This window comes from Thamnophis sirtalis, unplaced genomic scaffold (assembly GCF_051295495.1).
Source record: "Thamnophis sirtalis isolate CommonGarterSnake01/CBP01778 unplaced genomic scaffold, rThaSir2_p1.2 scaffold_6, whole genome shotgun sequence".
NCBI lineage: Eukaryota > Metazoa > Chordata > Lepidosauria > Squamata > Natricidae > Thamnophis > Thamnophis sirtalis.
In genome coordinates, this window is record NW_028261386.1 from 5897788 (window position 1) to 5920015 (window position 22228).

Below are 22228 nucleotides of genomic sequence, written 5' to 3' on the forward strand. Positions count from 1 at the left end.
CTGGGAGTTGAAGTCCACAGGACTTAAAGTCGCCAAGGTTGAGAAACACTGCCGTAGGAGAGCATCACTTCAGTCCATCGTCTACAAACCAGGAACAAGAACCCACAATGGCGTCATCTGGAAGTTTCGCAACCTTGGTGCCACTGCCAAAATGGCCCTGTTCCCAGTCACAAACCCACAGAAAATTAAAAATCTTGAAGAAAGGATCCTGACAACCCTGACCTTAATAGGTAACAGAGTCCATACTATATTCAAACCCTGCAATTTCCTGTGAGTCAAGAAGCTGTATATTATTCTGTAGTTATTATGATCATCGTTTTTTAAAATTTAATCATTCATCCGCTTGGGACACAAACTGAAAGTCAATCGTGTTGGCGGAGTGGGGATAGCTGTGCAATATTTATGTAACCTACGGTCAGGGGTGGGTTTCTCGCCCTGTTCCAACCGGTTCGGTTGGAACGGGGCCGGCGGCGTCCTCATGCATGCGCGCGGTGCACGCATGCGTACTAGCGTCTGCACGATGCTCCAGCTGCTCCTGGACGATTGCTCAGGCGCTGTATGCGTCCTGTGCATGCGTGGAAGCGCAGAACTCGTCAAAACCGGGTAAGGACCGCGGGCGGGCGGGCGCGCCCTTCGCCGTTCCCGGAAGTTACTTACTTCCGGGTTCGGCGACCAACTGGTTCACAGGGACCGCCGCAAACCGGTTGAAACCCACCCCTGCCTACGGTATTTCCTACACTATCTCTTAAAGTTTGGGTGGGTCCAGTCCCTAAACATTTTTCAAAGCATTGAATGGTTGTGGTTTGAAGACATTTTCCTTTCCAGAAAAAAAAAAAGGTGTCATTGCATATTACTAAAATTTGTAAAATTTGCACTCCTGATTATTTTCTTGACCTGAGCACCCAACGGCAAGGTGGAATTCCACAGCACTTGGAGATAAACCTGAATCTTCAGAAAGGCAAACATGTCTAACCAAGGAAATACACTTATAACACAAATAAAAGCATAGGGTAATTTATCATTGATCGTAATTCATACATTTCATCAGTGATTTAAGGCAACTGTTTAGAACCTCTCCTTCTTCACTTTGAAAAGAAAAGGCAGAGCTTGATATGACTAAAGCTCGCCTTCTTTAGATGTGTTGGCTTGCAGGTCACATTGGGTAGAAACTTTGGAAACTGTAATCCAACACATCTCAGCCGCACTGACTGTCAAGGGCTGTTTAATGCAAATGTTGTAACTATCATTAGAATCAAGATGGAAATTCTGGCTGTGTTCTGTACATTGCAGGAAAACCCTTCTGATCTTGGTTCCACTGTGGCCGCAGCAAAAATGAACACTACAGGTAATCCTCGAGTTATGACTACTTGGTCAATAATAGTTCAAAGTTATGGCAGCATTGAAGAGATGGTACTTAGGTTTGGTCCCCTAAATTGCAGCCATTGCACTGCACCCGTGATCACAAGATCAGAAATTCAAGGGCGCTTGCAGCCTGCCCACACTAATGACTGAAGGAGCACAGGCCTCCCGGTCTGCCTATCTCTCTCCCCATCTCTGCCCTTTTGGCAACCCTGCATAGCGACACTCCTTGGAGGCAGTGGCAGCAGTGGGACACAAATAGAGGCTCAAGGCCTTTAGCAATGCCAATCAGCTGCCACCACACCCAGGCCTCTACTTCGGCCTCTAGGCCGCCCCTGCCGAGAAGGGCTGCCTCAAGCCCTGTGCTCCAGCCACCCCTGCCCTCTGCGTTCCACTCCTGTCATTCTGCCAGCCTCGTGCTCTCCTGATCCTGCCACCCTGCTGTCCCCAGTTGATGCTGTCTTCCTCTAAGTGCTGATGAGGCATGCCAAGCCCGCCCCAAAACGAGGCAGCCGCTGATTGTACCAGGCCTCCTTGTGGAGGGCGCTTGTGCTGTTCTCTAAATAGCACAGGCTTTTCTCACAATATTTTGGGAGGCTTTTGAGGCCTTTGAAAACCTTATGGGAAAGCTACCCACACCATGCTCCAAATCACATGGGCTGATGTCTCATAAGGACCTGCACCAGGGGTGGGATTCAGCCGGTTCAGACCAGTTTGGGAGAACCAGATGCTAATTTTACATCTGGTTTGCCAAACCGGTAGTTGGAAGGACTGGCTGGCCCTGCCCACCCCACCCCCGTCTTTCCCAGGAGTCTCCATGCGGCCCATTCATCATGCCAGATAAGTGCAGGGCCCATGTGGAGGTTCTGGGAGGGCGAAAAACGGGCCTCCCAGAAGTCTGGAAACAGGCCCGTTTCTGGCCTCCCGGAGGCTCATAGAAAGCCTCTGGTCTGGGGAGAGCAAAAATATCCCCTCCCACCATGATGCAGGAGGCCAAGTAGGCCACGCCCCCCCATGGCCATGCCCACCCAGCAACCGGGCAGAGAACCCGTTGCTAAAAATTTTCAATCCCACCCTTGACCTGCACTTTGGAGAGCAACATCAGGAAGAAGGCTGGAAATGGCCACAAGCTGGCATCGGTAATTAGGGGAAGACTGCAAAGATAAGCTGGAGACAGTAGGGTAGCAGGGTCAGTGAGCATAAGGTGCAGAGTTCGCATCTATTCGGTAGAACCGGTTCATCAAATGTACCGAACCGGTTAGAAGAGGTTCCACCAGTGGACCCGGAAAGCAGGCCACACCTACAGAAGAGGTTCCAAATTTTTTTGAAATCCACCACTGGTCGTTGGATATGATTATTCTACACTATCATGCTCATATTTATAAAACTCAGTGCCTCTGTGAAAGGTAAGGATGACTACTGCGTTTGTGGTGCAATCAGAACATTGCGTGTGTTGAAGTTGTTTTAACGCAAACCCAAGATGCCTTTTAAAAAAGAAGCTTACATCCTATTCTTATGCATGCCAGTGCTGTGTGTGAGGTAATTTAAGGTGGTTCTGACAAGTGTCGTCGGCATCTTCATATCCAGTCACATGGGCGGCAAGCCACTCCCATCCAGTCACATGGGCGCCAAGCCACTCCCACAAAGGAGGCCACACCCACAGAGTAGGTTCGAACAATTTTTGAAACCCACCATTGATAAGGTGGCATAGCCAGCAAGGCCAGCATAGGTGATGGAGTGTTTAAGGTGGCAAAAAGGGCATAGATATGGTGCGGGGGAAGATAAGATGGGTGTGGGAAAGAGGAGGCCTTACCTTACCAAGGTTCTGGGCTGACAGGGGCCAAACTGAGAGTGGCTTGGATGGAGGTGATCCCTGCCTAACAACTGGTAGGATCCAGTTAAAGGACAGCAACGGGGTGAGCTGGAACTGCCATTGCTAAACAATGCAGTCACGTGACATCACATTTTATAGCTGCATTGCTTTAACGATGGAAATTCTGCTCCCAATTACCACTGTAACCTGAGAACTGCCTGCATATATTAATTGTACATCCTTTTGTAACACACAGCTTATGCATTTGCTCAGCTCCCATTAAAACAAATGTACACAAACAGAGGGATGTTCAGAACATTGCTGCGTTAGTACCCTCCAGATGTGTCGGTCCCCAGTTGCGCTGATCGACAACTCCCCCAATTCCCTGATTCCTGAGAATTGTAACCCAACACATCTGGAGAGCAGGAAGTTGGAAAAAGGTGTTCTACAGAAATTATTAAAAGCACTACAAGAGGCATCCAGAGTTGCATCAAGAAAGAATAGAATTCTACTAAAAAAAAAAAAGTGCAGTTTAAAAACTTAATTGTAAGAAACTTGCCTGGATAACTGGGTTTGATTGAAGATCCCACGGAAAGCACTAAAAATCCACAGAACCAGATACAGGCATTACTGGGCAGTATATAAGAAGCTATAAACTGATTTATAAAAATTAAAAAAAAACATGGCTAAAGTTTCATCCATTTCCTACTCCTTTTTTCTCTGATGTCCCCTCACAAAAATAGATTTATCCTGAATTTAAAATGCTAAGTAGGTGTAGATAAATAAGGACGACCCACCTTGGAAATGTCAAAAGAATACTGCTGCGTTCACTTCAAAATTGATTAATCCTAATATGTATGTGTGTATGTATGTATGTATGTGTGTATGTATGTATGTATGTATGTATGTATGCATGCATGCATGCATGCATACATACATACATACATACATACATACATACATAGTTACCTATTTAGAGTTACAACCCCCGGTATGCCCAAATATGGGAGGAAGTTCACTACTTCCATTCTCTGTCCATCGGCTCGTCACAAGAGACCATCCAGGCAGAAACCCAATATTTTTACTGTTGCCTTTTTGTTACATATATGTTGTATTTATGCTGATAAATAAATAATGGGGGGACTAGTATAGATCTATTTCAAGCTATTTAGCTCTCATCAGCTAGCCATAAGATCTATTTCAATAGATCTATTTCAAGCTATTTAGCTCTCATCAGCTGCCTAAGATGCAATACATCACAGGTTCAAATCCCAGTAAGGGTATGGCTAGCTGATGAGAGCTAAATAGCTTGAAATAGATCTATACTAGTCTCCCTTTATTTATCAGCACAAATACAATATATATATAAATAAAAATAAATAAAAATAAAAAAATAAAAAAATCTAATATATATATACACACACATATACATACATACACACACACACATACATACACATATTAGGATTAATCAATTTTGAAGTGAATGCAGCAGTATTCTTTTGACATTTCAAAAGAAATATATATATTAAATATATATATATATTTTAAAAAAACCTCACCAACCTTTGGCCAAGAGTACTTTGACAGCAGCACGTGTTTCCTTTTGTCATTCAATCCTGCTTTAGTTCATTTGTTAAATTATTAAAATGTATTTCACCTGCTTAGGTAATTAGCATGTTAGGGGCTCAGTAGTGCAGGTAATATGAAGTCATTATTAAGAAAAAAAATGATATTGTATTCCAGTCACAGCTGCCAGCCCTTAAGGCAAAGAAGAGGGACCAGACAAGATTCTGTGAGACCTGGTTTGCATCTGTATAAATTCTGGGCCCTTCCTCATTATCATTTTTATCCCACCCACCCCCAATAAACAGCCCACTGGCGGCATTTGTCTTCACTTGGAGAGGTGGATGAAGTTCAGACAGGGCCTGGATAATTGTTCTTCAAGGGGGAATCTTAACAAAATGGAGAATAAATCTAGAAGAGGCAGAATCTTTCATATTTAACTGCCTTTGGCATAGGTTGCTTTTTCTTCCTAGTAAGCAAGTGAGATAAAATAGCTTCCAGCTTGCTTCCCTAGCACCCAAAATCAGAGGACTAGTGATGTTTGGAATATCTCTGCCCTCATCCCCCTTGACTAATTATGTCTTAGGCCAGAGGTGGGCTGCTAGGGGTTCGCATGAGTTCGGGCGATCCTCTAGCTAGAATTCTGACAAGTTCAGCGAAGCCCCAAATATCACTTCTGGCTGGCCATGCCCACCCTGCCCCTCCCAGGAGTCTCCACGTGGCCTATTCATCGCTCTAGGTAAGTGCAGGGTCTGTGTGGAGGCTCGGGAAGAGAGGAAACCGGGCCTACTGAAGGTTCCAGAAGTCCGGAAACGGGCCTGTTTCTGGCCTACAGAGCCCGGGGGAAACAATTTTTGTCCTCCTGGAGGCTCAAAGAAAGCCTCCTTGAGCCTGGGGAAGGAGAAAAACGGGCCTACCGGAAGTTCCGGAAATGGGCCTGTTTTGGCCTTCGAAGCCCAAGGGAAGCATTTTTCGCCCTCCCAGAGTCTCAAGGAAAGCTTCTGGAGCCTGGGGAGAGCGAAAAACGACTCACATACCCCCGCCGTGGTGCAGGAGGCCGACTAAGCCACGCCCACCATGGCCACGCTCACGCCTATCCAGCAAAGGGGGCAGCGAACCCATTGCTGCCATTTTTAAAGCCCACCCCTGTCTCAGGCCCAGGCACTAAGCAATGGCTGTGTCTTCTCTGGCACCATCAGAGGTGGGTTCCTACTGGTTCGGACGAGTAGATAGTACTCCCTGCCACGCTCCCAAACTGGTTCTCTTGGTGTCACCATCTTGTTTTTTGCTTCTGCGCATGCGCAGAAACCTTTTTTTGTACTGCGCATGTATGCATAGCGCATATCAAGTATGCGCAGGCACGCACTGCGTCCCTGAGCAAACCGGCAATAGCAGCAGCCGGAACCCACCCCTAGGCACCATATAAAGCCATGGGCCAGCGGGAGAATTGAAAACTTTAGATTCATTTTCTGACCTTGATCTGCAGCACAGAATATGAGAGCCTTCCACATCTGGGTGCTTTTTAAATCTGCTAGGCTATTTCCCCCAAAATTCCTTGTCCCACACATACCAGCCTAATTCACTGATTCTAATTCGTTTTACTAATGTAAGCCATTTGGACTCTGCCGTCAAAAATGGATTATGTGATACTGCATTCCTCTTTTGTCTTACCTATTCCCTGGGTATAGAACCCTCATTAAGCAAGGTTGCTTCGGTGAATAATGATTAGTAAAAACTAAAAATGGCTGATCTTGACCTCTTTTCAATTGGCCTGTTCCATACAAATACTTAAGAAAAAATATAATCATTAAAAAAAACACCATTTAATGATTCCCAAGTTGGGGCTTCACTCCTGGGAATATGACTGCATCTATGCATTGCAGTGTAAATAAATGACCTGCTATTGCTTAATAGTGGGGGTGTTATTGTTTTTTTCAACTTTATAATATAGCTGTCAGCACCCTAAACAAGTCCAATCCTGCTGAATTTTTCTCATGATTAGATGAATTCAACTAAGTGCTACTATTGGTCATAAAAGACAGTGGAAGAGCAACAGTATGTGCCAGTCTTGTGATGGTGAGGAAGTCTTTATTATTCTTTGCCACCACCACTAAACCCCTTGGAGGATTTACAAATTATTTCAGTCTCTAGAGCAGGGGTGTCAAACCCGTGGCCCACAAGCCACCCTGATTTTAGCAAAGGGGGGGGGAAGTCATGTGACGACGCGAGTTTGACACCCCTGCTCTAGAGCAGTGTTTCTCAACCTTGTCAACTTGAAGATGTCTGGACTTCAAGTCCCAGAATTCCCCAGCCAGCGAATGCTGGCTGGGGAATTCTGGGAGTTGAAGTCCAGACATCTTCAAGTTGACAAGGTTGAGAAACACTGCTCTAGAGGAACATAATTGGAGAGAATATAAGGAAGATACAGGTTAAGAAAGAGCCACATCTACTTAATTCTTTTAATTATCTAGAAGGTCTGTAAGCATATTATCCTGATTCTAACGTTATTTTGAAACTGTTTCTCCGGCAGAGACAGAGGCTTTTAGGCTTGGTCTCTGAGCCTCCTCCAGTCCTGTTCTTCTGTTGTGGCCCACTCTGGTGGAGCTAATGGCAGACTCAGACAGTGAGGAGGTAGGGGAGGAACATGGGCCAGTCCTGGAGTCTGGGGAAGGCTCTGATGAGTGCTCTGCGTTGGAGGCAGAGATGGGGCCAGGGCCATCTGACAGTTATCAGCTGCCTTCGGAGTTGGATATCAGTGGGGCAAAAGAACCCGCCCTGGTCCCGATGTGCGCATGCGCAAAGCTGCCAGGGAACAGCTAAGGAACAAGGGCCGACTCAGGAGTAAAGACACTGGTGAATGGTGAATGGCCCCTCCCATAGGGAAGAAAGAGGAGCGAAAGGGGAGGGGAGTTTGCAGGAGACAAGTAATTCAATTCATTAGGGTGAAGATCTGTTCCTGGCTTCTTGCCAAGTAATTGCTTCTACAGCATGGCATTTGGAAGATGTCAGCCTGGCAACTCTCCAAGCCTGATAAAGGTCTGTAGTTGTGAAACCTCACAACTGGAGAGGAATTCCCTTTGACCCAAATAAAAGAGGTTTTATCGTGACAAGGAGTCTGCTTCATGCTCTTGGGAAGCCTAGGTCAAAACATCTTCTGAATGTATTTCCCTTTTTATCAGGTTCCCTTTTCCTGGTAGAATCTCACCTGAAAAGGGTAGGTCACCTTAGACAATAAGGTGGTCTAATGGTTAAGACACCACCTAGAAAGCAGGAGACCATGAATTGGAGTCTCACTTTAGCTATGAAAGCTAGCTGTGATGGACGCAAAGATGAAAGAAAGGGTGGCTAGAGACAAGAAGCAGATCGGGGGAAAAAAATAGGTTCTTTTCTAGCTGATTTTCGAGTCCCAACTGAATAATTGTCACGTTGTATAACACATCTTGTATTTGAGCCCACTGAGCCAATTCCAGGAGCATTACACATAAACCAAAATTTGGGATTCGTTCTAATACTTTTTCCCCTAACTGCAGCTGGTGTAAAGACTGAAGTTTTGAAGGGCAGAACGAAAATCAAGACGATGGCCAAGTCAACAATGCTTGAGTCCGGGCCAAGAAATTAATTTGAGAAAAAGTTTCAGCTAAGTAAATTCTTCCCTAGATCACATGAAGGTGAGGGGGAAAACATATTCAGATTTGTAAGGTTCTATCACTAGAGCAATTACAATAAAAACCCTATATGACAGGGGTCTCCAAACTTGGCAACTTTGAGACTTGTGGACTTCAACTCCCAGAGTTCCTCAGCCAACTCTGAGAATTGAAGTCCACAATGCTTAAAGTTGCCAAGGTTGGAGACCCCGGCTATATGACACTTTATTTTAGTCTGGTTTATCTTATAGGACTGACCTTGGGGATGACTAAAATATTTCCAACATTTTGCTGACTGATGATTAAAATAAAGAGACTCGGTTTCATCTTTAGCAGCATTTCATCCTTCCCACTTTGAATGACCATTGGGAAAAAAAGGGGCTAATTCTATGCATGAAGAAATTACTGAATGAAAAGCAGAGGTGACATCATTTTGAATAAATTACATAAACTTCATTAACGGTGCTCAAATGTTTGCAATTCAAAATGTTATTTTAATGAGTTATTTTAACTTTATTAAACATATTTTATGAACAAATGATATAAAAAAAACTATTAGTATATTACATTATATTGTACGTTATTGTTATTAACAGATTAATACTTGGTGGGTAGAATTAGAAATAAGAATAAGCCACACAACTAATCGATTGAGAGTAAAGAATAGCTGGTTTATTACCACTTTTTATTTCAGGACAATCCTTTATAATATGAATGTTTAACAATGCCTCGTTTATAGCTGCAGGAAGTTTCCTATCAGGTTGCTTGGCAGTTTTAAAGCAAAAAAAAAGTTTTTAATTTAATTTTATTTAAATAAAAATTAATAATTTTAAAATATTAAATTAAATTACATTTATTTAATTTACATTTAAATAATTTTACATTGCCTGGCAGTTTAAAACCTTTATTACCTCCAGTTCCTGACGTTTAGGAGAAAAACTAATGGCACATTTACACAAGAAAATCATTGAAAAGTAATCAGGGGCCAAAATAGGACAGATTTTTCAGAATTGTTCAGTTCTCACCTGAAAGATGCTCATGAGCTCTGATATTATTAACCAGCTGATACTCTTAGATTCTTTATCTAATATAAATGGCTAGATGAAGCAGACCAACAAATGGTCTTGAATCCTGATCCTTTAGCATCTCTTGGGCTGTATATCTTTTCGTTTCAGTGGCTGTGAAATCCCAACGTTAATGTTTGGCATCTCTTGGTAGGCTTGGGAAAGATCCCTGCCTGAAAACTTGGGGAGATGATTCCAATCAACCAGTGGATGTATCAGACTATGATTCCCAGAATCGCAGTCAGCTGCAACACAGCACAAACTATATATATAAAAGGCAAATACCACTCACTCATCACCTCCAGAACCGTAAAGCCTACAAACTTGAAATTTGGCACATATGTTCCTCATGGCTTCTAGGTGCTTGCTAAGAAAGGATTTTTTGAAATGACCATCAGGTAATTAGTATTTCTTATACAGTAATTAACATGCTTTGATGCTAAGGAGTTCTACTCCCCCTCCCCACCTGAAAAGAACTCTGTTCCAAATGCCAGTTGCCTCGCATTCTACTACCTCAGTTCAAACTGGCAGACATTCCACTCCTTCACTCAGTACCTCACCATAATGTCTATGCCTTCCACCTATGGAACTGCTTCCGGACTCAAGGCAGCAGGAGCAATATTCCCTTATGTGTTTCAATCACCATCCACCACTGAGCCAACGGATTGTGAACTGAATTTCTCCTGCAAAGGCCGACACATAGTGGGTGTCCAGCTAGTTAGATTATATAGTGGATCTGTCATGTATTCCTGTGTCAAAGAGGAAGATGATTTGGGGACAAATTCATCCAGGAAAACTAGGCTACTTGATGTCCATATCTGAACTTAATGAAAAGATTAATGTGCATTTCACGCATGGAAACTTGACAGAAGTTACATCCTGTTTTTCCCTAACCTGCTCTTGAATTCTATTATTATCCGAACATCCAACATTGTTGAAACCAAAACCAGCAGTTTTAACTGATTAAAAAGCACGTATCCATGTGAGTTTGTATGTACAGAAGCCCCCACTTTCACCACTTTATTTTATGCTGATTAAGATTAAAATGGAAAGTTCTGATAAACTCATTGTGGGCATTATTTACTTACATATAAAAGGTAATTTCTGGAAGAAGGGTCCTTAATGTAGTTTAAATTTCAAGCCATATGAAACCGTAAGTGAAAACAATCCACCACAAAGCATTAGTCAAAACAGGCAAAACATTTGTAGGTCCAATCTGGGCAACCACAGGTGAGCAAATGTGTGTTGAGGTGGAAATGCTGCTTTTTGTGTGCTTATGTCATAATGATACTGGCTAGCATGTAAAGGACAGAGTCTGGGTTGTGACATCACAATATTCAGTTCATCATTTTAGCAACACTTGAGTTTTACAGGATTTGTGGGCCCCTCCCATCAGAAAAATAATGGCTTTAAAATATTTTATTTGTTTGTTTGTTTATTTATTATTTATTATTATTTATTTATTTATTTGGTTTTATTTATTTATTTATTTATTTGGTTTGTATGCCGCCCACTCTCGAGAGACTCAGGGAGGCTTACAGATAAAAAGGAAGGGGGGAACATACAACAAATTAAAAAACAACATTAAAATTCCACAACATTCTTAGGTATAGCTTAGGATGGGGGCTGGATAAATCAACAGCCCCAGGCCTGCCGGAACAGCCAGGTCTTGGTTGCTTTGTAGAAGGCTGGAAGGGTAATAAGGGTCCGGATCTCCACGGGAAGATCGTTCCATAGGGCCGGAGCAGCTACAGAGAAGGCCCTCCCCCGGGGAGTCGCCAGCCGACATTGACCGGCAGATGGAATCCGGAGGAGGCCTAGTCTGTGCGATCTTATGGGTCTCTGAGAGGTAAATGGCAGGAGGCGGTCTCTCAGGTAGCCAGGTCCTATGAGTTTCAATACTTCTTCATATTTTTACAGAGAAACAGTGAATGGCAAATTATATATGTATTATGTTGTAATCAGTAGTTTCCAATTAATCATGGTATCTATTACATATCTTCAAAATTACTAAATTTTAGTATTTATTGCTATGCCTAAAATTATAAATAAAATCCTTGATGTTCCAACTATGCCTTTTTTAATGAAAAGGCATGAAAATAAAGAATATCATTTTTATTCTGATTAAAAAATGAAAAAAAATAAATCATGGGCCCTGGGAACTATGCCTAATGGATAAGCTAATCCTGGTGGCAGGGAGGGAGAATAGGAAATCTTGTGGTTTTGCTACTTTTGAGGCCCTGAAGCTTAATCTGATGATAGAAGTACAGTATATTTATCAGGCCCTTCTTGTCTTATGGTGATGAGGTGTGGGAAGGACTAGAGAACAGATAAAAAAATCAGGTTTCTCTCAAGCCAAACTAAATCCCTGTGACTACATGGATGCATGTTCCTTAAATAGCCAATTGTACAATGTTGCCCAAATCAGGACCTTGTGCCTTATCTGTGTAATTATAATAAAAGTTCCATTACTCAGCCCTGTTCAGAAGGCTGAACCTCTGGGCCACTAGTCATGATAAAGTAGAAATGAAAAGTATAAACTTCCTTAAGCTGAAGCGTGACTATGTGGACATGAAGAGAACTGAAACACGTACATACATGTACACACATATTCATACATATATCACTAGGGACAGTTAAGATCCTGTGCAGAGCCCTCAAACTCCCAGGCCTCTGGTAAAGGACTCAAGGCTGAGGTAGACCACCCATAAGGGCGAGAAGAGGATTTTTTTGATATATTATGCCTGGTCCTTTGTCCAATATTAGCTTGGTCCACCCTGCTCGGTGTTGCTTAAGATCAGTGCAAATTGAATAAGTCCTCCAACCAGTTGCGATGAACAGCAGCACAGGGCCTTGTTTCCTGCTTTGCTAACTCTATTTGTTTATTGTATTGACCGAGGCTATCAAACTCCCGGCCCCTGGGCCGGATGCATCACGTGCTGGCCACGCCCACACCCAGTTTAGGAAAAGGGGAAAAAGTCCCGATACATCATGCGATGCCACGGTGACGACGTGAGTTTGACACCCCTGGTTTAGACCAACTCATGAAATGGACATCACAGGATCGTAAGAACTGTACTTTATTGTGATATGTGGTAGTAATAGAATCATCTAAGTCTGCCCACTAGAGAGTATGGGGCACTCAATCTGAACATCTTTCTAATACTTTCCCACCCCCCTACCCAAAGCATGCTTTTTCTGTGCTATAGTCCTTTCGCTTTCTGAATGCCTTCTCCAAGATCTTCTCCATGGTTCCCAACCAGAGGTGGTATTCAGCCAGCTCGGGCTGGTTTGGGCGAACTGGTAGCAGAGATCGCGGATGGGCCTGTCCATCCGTCCTGGCACTATGCCCTCCTAATTTAGCAACATTTTTGAATCCGAGCGCATGCATGGAAGGCACACACATGAGCGAAGCACATGTGCAGAAGGCCAGGAACATGTGTGGAACATGCGCATGTGCACAAAGTGAGCGTGCGGCATGGGGCGAACCGGGGGTAAGAATAAGTGAAACCCACCGCTGCTCCCAACAAGTCTTCACAACAGCCAAGAACACTGCAAAGGGAACGCTGTCCTAAGTCACCAGTAAAGGAACCCACTTCAAAATTTGACTGGTTCTGTACCCCCATAAAAGTTCAAGCTTGACATCAATGACTAGCTGTTGTTCACAAAGAGTTTAGCAAATATGGCCTGGCGAGGGAAATCATTTAAAAAAAAGCCCAAATGGCAGCAGCTTTTAAAACAAAACAAAAACATTTTTTTTAAAAAAATCCCACCACCATTCCTATTTCCCAAATATTGAAAAGAAACACATAATGGAACAGCTGGATGGTGGTATTGTTTCACCTGAGAGAAGTAAATATCACATTTCCATACAGTGCCAAGTGGCATTTTATTTGCTTACAAAGCAAATGAGCGAAAAGGGAATGTCCTCTATGGAACAAAAGGAGTTAGCCAAGCCTGCCTCTATTTAAATTTCAAAACAAAAAGCAAAAACGGGCCTCTTGCAGAAGAGAATGAAATGGCAGAATATGTCATATTTTAATATACGGGAGGTTATCATTTCCTTGGGGAAATCTGGTTGAGCCCTCCTATTTTAGCCCAGAAACATACTATATTTAGGACGTGTAACACATCTGTGCTATAATAGGAACTGACACAAGGCCTGTGCTGTAATGAAGGCTTCTGACACCCAGTAATGAGGGTTAAGGAAAGCCACATCCTAATCAATTCCGAGCTTAGGTTTATAGATAGCAAGGTATAACCCAGCAATCATTCTTTCTGAGTAACCCCAATTTACTTCTCCGGGGCTTGGATTGACTGAATCCAGGCTGGATTGGATTCAGACGGTTCTGCCATCATTCCCCTTTGTCCTAACATCTGTCAACAGATGGGACCGTGGCTATTGGTTTGGCGCTCTTGGAAGGCATCCCATGACCAAAAAACCCCCTCCTTCTTGGCTAAGAGGTTGAAGATATCAGAAAAGCTCCTGATATGCAGAGGTCCACTTACCCGTGACCCGACAAATGCGCGCCCGACAACAGCGTGCTGACAAAACCGCGGCGATAAAACCGCGACATCGACAGCGCGCCCACAAAGGCGCGCCGACAAAAAAGCACCGACAGAAGCGCGATTACAGTTAAGGTAAGGATTAGAGTAAGGGTAAGGGTTAGGTTTAGGGTTACCTTTAGGGTTAGGTTTAGAGCGCGCTTCTGTTGGCGCGCTTCTGCGCTCATTCGTCGGTGCAATTTCGAACTTGCGGTTTTCTCCCCGCAGTTTCATCGGTGCGCTTTTGTTGAGCGCACATTTGTCGGTGAACCCCACTTACCTATAGACAGAAAAATCTTGTGTGTTTTACTTCAGCTCTGCTCCTTCTCTGCCTGCCCTCTGCTTTCTTCAGTGGAAGAAAGCAGTGGGAGACAGACCTCCCCAGAACTACTTAAGAGCTGTGCCCCCCCACCACACACACAATCATGTGATTGCATTTTGGGCACTTGACACAAAACACCCATTGAAGAAAACATGCTTGTTTAACGACAGCAGTATTAGCTTAGTAACCCCTGCAAGCAAGGATAATAAAATTAAGTGTGGTCATGTCGCAACCCACTTAATGACCGGCACAACTTAGAACCATAATTCTGGGATCAATTACACAAGGCCTTCTTGCAGCCTATACCTTGATATCTAGGTAAATATGCAAAGTTGCTAGTGGCAAGCAGGGTGGACACTTATCCATGCGTGTGTTACAAAAATTTTAGCAATGGGTTCTCTGCCCGGTTGCTGGGTGGGAGTAGCCATGGTGGGCGTGGCCTAGTCATCATCTTGCACCACGGGGTGGGGGGCGTTTTTGCCCTCTCCAGGCTCTGGAGGCTTACTTTGAGCCTCTGGGAGGGCAAAAACAGCACTCCCCAACCTCCGGAGGCCCCATAGAGGCCAGAAACAGGCCCATTTCCAGCCTTTCTGAACGTCTGGTAGGCCCATTTTTCTCCCTACTCGAGCCTGTGCACTTACCTGCATCCAAAGTGGGCCATGTGGGGACTCCTGGGAGGGGAGGGTGGGTGGGCAGGGCCAGCCAAGAGTGGTATTTGGGGGTTCTCCGAACTGCACAGAATCTTAGCTAGAGGTTCTCCAGAACCCCTGCAAGTCCCCAGCAGCCCACCCCTGCTTATGTACATTGCAGGAGTGTAACTTGTTAGTTTTAAACAAATACTCCTAATACACTGGAAGATGGATTTTGGCTGGCCGATGCTGATATTCCCAAATGTCCTCAGAGAATTAGAATGAGATGAAAATATGCTCACTGGGCCAACTTGGAGTGGGACTGAGAGCGTGCAGCCATTCAATCCCTCCTCCCAATTTGCTAGGAAAGTGTGAAAATCTTGATCTCACAGTTTTGTCGTGATATGTGAGCATGCTAGAAAAGTATATCTGGGTCCAAGGCAGCTAAACTGCTCTTGTGCACTGTTCGATTTTTGTACCACAAGCCTGGTTCAAATGAGTATTTATTCTCAGCAAAACAAATCTGGGATTCCATCTGAGATCAAGAGAGAAGCATCTAGGAGTTTGCAACAAAACAAAAGAAGAACAAAACAAAACAGAACAAAACAATAACATACATTAACTCATTTTTTTAAAAAAAAAAACTGGACTGTTTTTAGAAACATTCAGAGTTGAAATACACGTATTACATATGTTTAGTTTCATCCTAGTTAGCAAGATTTGCCCCTAAAGCCCAATTCAAACTTTATCTGGGAAGGTTAATAACTGACAAAGCAATTTCCAAGGCAAAACCAAATTGGTTATTCCCCCCCCCCCCCCGTTAATTTAATTAGAACTTGCTCCCTATCTTTAGAATCGTCAGGCTGACATTGTTTTTATTGACTGTGCTCCAATCTGAGTTCTGAAATCCAAGGTGGGTTGAAACATTTAAATAAACAAATAACCAGTTAATATATAGCTGTGACAGTCCTGTCTTGGAAAGAGATAGACTATATAAATTAGACCAGCACTGGGTAGTGAAGAGGTTGTGAAGGCAATCCTTCAACTTCCCGTATTTTTCAGAGTATAAGACGCACCAAGGCTTTGAAGAGGCAAATAAAAAATAAGTTTTTGCACTCTGCAAACCTCCCCAAAATGGCCCATTTTTCGCAAAAATGGGCCCATTCCCCCCCCCCAAAGGCATGAATAGCCTTTAGGGGGCTTGCAAAAACAAGCAAAAAACAGCCTGTTTTTTGCAAAAACGGGCCCGTTTTTCGTAAAAAAAAGGGGGGGGCATGGATAGCCTCTTGGAAGCTCATAGAGTGCTCCTGTGGGCTGGGTGTGTGTGTAAAATTGAGCAACAAATGGCCCATTTTTGCTCATTTCTGCCCTCCCCAGCCCCCAGGAGCTCTCTAAAAGCTTCCTAGAGGCTATGCACGACCATTTCGGTGAATGGGGCGGGGTTTCGGGAGGCAAAAAATGCTGTATTCAGTATATAAGAAGCACCCAGATTTTCAGCCTCTTTTTTGAGAGAAAAAGGTGTGTCTTATACTCCGAAAAATACAGTAATATTTCATGCATTGGATTTACATTCCTAAGAAAAAACTGGTGGTGGGGAAGACCTTTGATTGCATACATCCCACCAGTCCTACTGTAGAGAAACCAGGAGGTTGGTCAGAAATAAATATGGTGACTCCCTTTGAAGTAGCACCTGGACATGCTTTTAAAAAAATGTGAATTATACCTGGAGGTACAAGAAAGAGGATGGAACATATAAACATATGTGGTGGGATTGTGATAGTGCTCAAAAAATATGGAACATGGTGTTTAGGGAAATTAGAGCACTTTTGAATGCAAATTTAGATATGTCACCAAGGATTGCATTATTGTTGCCGGTGGAAAAACGAGATATAAATGAAACAAAAAAGGAATTGATTGGAAATTTGATAATGGCAGCTAGATTAGTGATGGGTAAATATTGGGGACGAAATTGGGACATTCAAAGAAATGAGTGGTATAATGGAATTTGGAGTTGGGCAACAAATGATAAATTAACAACAGAGATTTAATTTTTAAAAGGGATGATTAAAGCAAACATTTATAATGAAATATGGGGGGATTTTATAAAAACAATGTTGGTAGAAGGCAAAGGGAATAAACCTACTCAAGAATATATGTTGTTTTGGTGTGGATAAGGGAACAATTGGAATGTATTGTATATCTTTTAGTTGTTATAGAAGAAATATAAGGGGGAGTGAAAGGTCTCCGGGGGTGGGGTGGGGCACTGTAAGATTTGTATTTTTTTCACTTTTTAAAGATTTATATGTACTATGTTTGTATTATTTGTATTTAAAATAAATATATATTTTTAAAAAAATGTGAATTACACAAATCTATTGAATCTCCAAAATGGTTCAGATATGTCTCATTTCCTGTACATGTCTAGAAATGTACACATATGAATGCTGACATTCAGACTAGGGTGCCCATTCTAAGCATTGCTCACACTACAGAGAACAACATGATGCCCAAAAGAACAGCACCCTCTTCTCTTTTAAATCAAAGTGGGCCAGGTAACTGAAAGAAGTGTCAAAATGGGGTGGTGAGGAAAAGGCGTCAAAACTTATCAACTCTTGTGCCTATATTAACGGTTGGTAGGAAAGGCCAACCTACGTAGCCTCTCTGATCTGTCAACTTTCAGAAGCCAGAATCCCAAAAGTGAGAGGGGGATGAATACTGCCTTTCAGTGCCACTTTCTCAGATTAAAAATTGTCCTCCCACTGCCGCTTGTTAGCCGACAGGTGTCTAGTCACAGATTGAGCTCCCAGTGTTTCAGCAAGCAAGGAAATGAAAGGGATAGCGATACTTAAAACATTTGTGGATGTGCCCATTCTCTTTCAATCGGCTGAATCCTTTTCAGAACCTGACAAAAGCCGTCCCTGAAAGAATAAACTGGAAGTCTGTGAGACCTTTGCCTCAATTTTACAGAATTCGCGAAGGATTCACCTGACAAACTGGTATATTTGTTTCTCCATGTGGGGATTTGAGAACAAGTGGGAGTATGGATAATCTTAATTCAATGTTCTCTAACCTAGCACCCTCCAAATACGTTAGAATCAGGGGTGGGATTCTACCGGTTTCGACTGGTTCAGGCGAACCGGTAGCTCCAACGATCAGCCGGGAGTGAACCGGTTTGCTCCGACAATCAGATGCGTGCACTATTTTCCTACCTTTATCTTCTCAGCTGATTCATGCATCCTGAGCTGATTGCCCTACGAATCGGCTGTGTTACTCCTGGAAACCCGGAAGTGAAGATTTCATGAAACTGCGCATGCACGTGCGTGTCAGGTGCGGGCGCGTGCAAATCACCCGATCACCGAACCGGTTGCTAAACCGGGAGGATCCCACCACTGGTTAGAATGCAGTTCCCATAATCTCCAATGTCTGGGGAAGGCTGATGTTGATATCTTTAAAATGGCACCTCCCCGAATCCCAATATTTTTGCCGCAAGGTTCAATATTATTTCCTGCTCACCTTTTTCTCTTTCTCTCTCATTCCCCCATCATACAGTATGTGCGTCTAAGTGTTTTACAATTCAAACAGCATCATAAAATAACAGCATCCAATAATTATCTTAAACTAGAGAACTTAATTAATATTAACTGCCTACCTAAATAAAATGCTTTCCAAAGGCGTTTAGAAAGAGCAATTTTCAGAGCCTGCCTAACTCAAAACAGGGGAAGAAAATTCACATCCTTTGCCTTGCCACAAGAAAAGCTTCTTGATTTTTTTTAAAAATGAAGACAATTGATCACAGATTTCTTAAATAACATGAGCAAGGTGATTCTCCCATCATTTCTTTTGTTCATAACTACAGTTTGCAGGACTAGATGGCTTAAACTCACACAAGTGGTACATATTAATCAACTTAAATATCTGATACATATTCAAATTTTAATTAATAAAACGTTGCCCCCTTTTTCTAGCTGTGGTTTGGAAACAGGCACTGCCTGGACACTAATAGGCAGTTAATCCACCAAATTGAAATAGCCCCCCGGGGCCTTCCCAGAATCTTAAGGTGAGATGAGAACCCACAAGCAAGTACCACCCTCTGAACTCTTGGCATCTCCTTTTTGAGCTTGAGGGCTTGCTGGTATGAAGAACTCCTTAGGGCTTTTTGGTTTCAATGGTTACCTGTTGATAATGGCAGAGCTGGAGCAGGAGAGGATGCTCATTATTGTCAGGAGGAGATGTTTAAGAGCCAGCTAGCCTAACACTTCAAAACCTCAGGAGTTCTCCAAGTGATGAACTACCAACAGTAAACTTAAAAGAGGGAATAGAGAGACTAAATGCAGGAGATTTGACAGCTGTACAAAACAGACTCAAAGGGGAAGGAGAAATAAATAAGGGAAAAGTATTGTGCTGATGTCTGATCTCTCGCAAATGTGCTGGAGAGTTCCTTGCCTAATAGCATACAATGGACTCAGTGCAGGAAATATACAAAGTTGACAGTGCCTGTGCTTCCCACTGAGCCAGTGGTTGTTGTCGTTGTTGTTTAAAAAGAGTGCTGTTTTCAAATAGCCAGCAGCAATTAAGAAGCAAGATAGGCTGTATTTTCCTCCTCCACTCTCAACAGAAAATAGTATCAGAAAGAAAGCCTTTTGTACCTTATCTAAAAATGCACAGGGCTTATCACACAATTAAAAAAAAGATTTTCTTACTCATCGTAGTTTTGTATGAATGTTCTAAGCAGGGACATCCCACTCCCCCACCTCTAAAGTGCCACATCATTCAAATGAGTTTGTTCCCAAGGAAGTTGACTTCTGAATGGCCACCCTTAACTTACTTTTGTCGTTATATGCATTAAAGTTTCACATACCTGGAAATTGATAACTGTAACTGGGGGCAAATCCAGGATATCCTCGGCCATAGGTTGCAACAAAATTTGGGTAACCTTGAATAGACAAGTGTTTGAGAAAGAGGAATTAACCAATTAATTTAAACCCAGATTCTTATTTCACATGCAAATAATTACACCAAAGGCAGGAAGAAATTTGATTTTTGTGCAAAGCATTAGAAGATTCCCCCCCCCCCGCCCCCCGCATCACACCAATGCTGATTAAATGTTAAATACAGTACAATAACCTCATAAGAAAGTCTAAACAGAGGTATCTGATACAAACCACAAAGATGAATGTGACATCCAGGATCCAAATATTATTGCAGATTAAACAGGGTGCTAGCATGTTTAATGCAACTTGGGTTTCATTTACCTCTGAGCGCAGAAAAATAACAAGAGATCTAGAGATTAGTATCATTTCTTGATCACTTCCTCCTTCCTTTCCATCCCTGCTATTCATAATTAAAATGCACCCCAGTAACTCAAAGCCAAGGACTCTACTTTTCTCAGCTGGGAAGAGTAAATGCCAAGCACTAAAGGATAAGCACATAACACAGGTTGCTTTGACATTTGGAGAGCTTACAACAAATGTACTTTGCTTCGGAACTATTGACAATTGGAGATTAAGGTACTAGTGATGCTTCATCCTCAGAGTCTGAAGGACAACTGTTAACACATCCAAAAGTCAGAAGCAGCAAGATGAAGGAGCTGGGAAGAGGGAGGGATTTTAATTCTGGGTAGGATGCTAAGGTTCAACAAAATGATTGCAAATACTTTTCATGGAGAAGTCAACAAGATCAGTGGTTTCTCTACATTTTCTTTTAAAAAGGGAAAGCAAACCTTTCAATAGAAGTCTTCAAATACCCAGCCATCATAGAATTAATATGGGGATGGAGGAATATTAATGGGGAAGAGGAGGGGGGTGAAGAGGGAGATCTGGATCTCAAAGATGCTTTTTTGTTCACATCCAAGAAGCTTTATCACCCGCCATCAGAACTGATGAAGCTTCTTGGATGAGAAAGCAAAACACTTTCTTCTTCTTCTTCCTAAACAAACAAACAAACAACAACAACAACAAAAAAACAGTCTTGTGACTTTTGAAACAAACAAAAAGCACCTTTGAGAGATCTGGAAATATTTGTCACTCTTATTTGTTTTCAACTGATTTGGAAAGCCTCAAGGGGGCACCAGGCTCCAGAGAAAATTAATGGTGGAGAGAGCAAATTGTTGGTGCAAAAAGGATTCAGTTGAAAACAAATTCCCTTTGCTTTCTACAAATTCTCTTTTGGGGGGGCGAAAAAATTGCTGTCTTGTGATTCTTTTTCTCCAGGAAGATATGCATGTGGTGGGAATGTGGCATTTGCTCAGACAATTTGAACTCCCTGTACTTTTGGCAGCGATTAAGTGTTGGCCCATTGAGGTGCTAGTTGGGTGGAATTAGGACTGTTGGTCAACACATCTGGAAAGTATTATGTTTGGGAAGCCAGGAACATAGCTGAGGCCTGATTCTATCTTGGTTTCAGAGTTAGGGAAATCCTTTTCCCGAAACACTGGTGATAGTAAAGCAAAGGCATGACTTGGCACAATTGCACAGCCAACTTTCCTTTGTTGCACATTAAGGCTGTCATTGTGACTGGGATTTTAGAATAGAATAACAGTTGGAAAGGATCTTGGAGATCTTCTAGTCCAACCCCCTGCCTAGGCAGGAAACCCTACACCACTTCAGACAAATGGTTATCCAACATCTTCTTAAAAACCTCCAGTGTTGGAGCGGTTACAACTTCTGGAGGCAAGTTGTTCCACTGATTAATTGTTCTAACTATCAAGAAATTTATCTTTAGTTCTAAGTTGCTTCTCTCCTTGATTAGTTTCCACCCATTGCTTCCTGTCCTACCCTCAGGTGTTTTTAGAGAATAGTTTGACTCCCTCTTTGTGGCAACCCCTAAGATATTGGAACACTGGTATCATGTCTCCTCTAGTCCTTCTTTTCATTAAACTAGACATATCCAGTTCCTGCAACTGTTCTTCGTATGTTTTACTCTCCAGTCCCCTAATCATCATTGTTGCTCTTCTCTGCACTCTTTCTAGAGTCTCAACATCTTTTTTACATCATGGTTTTCTGATACCATGATTCCATCTCTCACTCTCTGCCCTTCCAACAACTATCATTGCTGGTCTCCTTCTCTTTCCAATTATTCCTTTTATGGAATCTCCAAAACTTTCTTGAATCCATATGCACAATTTTGGTATCGCTGTAGTTACTATTCATTCTGCTTTGTTTCCCCCACCTCAACTACTATGGATTTTTTTTTGAACCACCAATAAATAGAATACCTCCAATAGACACAAAGCACTGGACACTTGATTGGGTTTTTGTATGTCTCTTCATTAGCAGGAATATTTTTTT

General features: G+C 42.6%; 1 protein-coding gene across 11 annotated transcripts in view; it reads right to left on the reverse strand.

Moving 5' to 3' along the window:
• Nucleotides 1-22228, reverse strand: part of MSI2 (musashi RNA binding protein 2) — a 655460-nt gene that overhangs the window by 77308 nt on the left and 555924 nt on the right. For 8 of the 11 annotated variants that reach the window (XM_087717150.1, XM_087717152.1, XM_087717151.1 and 5 more), the window contains exons 10-11: nt 19801-19875; nt 3732-3770 (exon numbers count right to left, since the gene is read on the reverse strand). In XM_087717150.1, the coding sequence (XP_087573276.1) occupies nt 3732-3770; nt 19801-19875 (114 nt within the window). The remainder of the gene's footprint in view (nt 1-3731; nt 3771-19800; nt 19876-22228) is intronic. The other 3 variants (XM_087717153.1, XM_087717160.1, XM_087717158.1) reach the window with 1 other exon arrangement.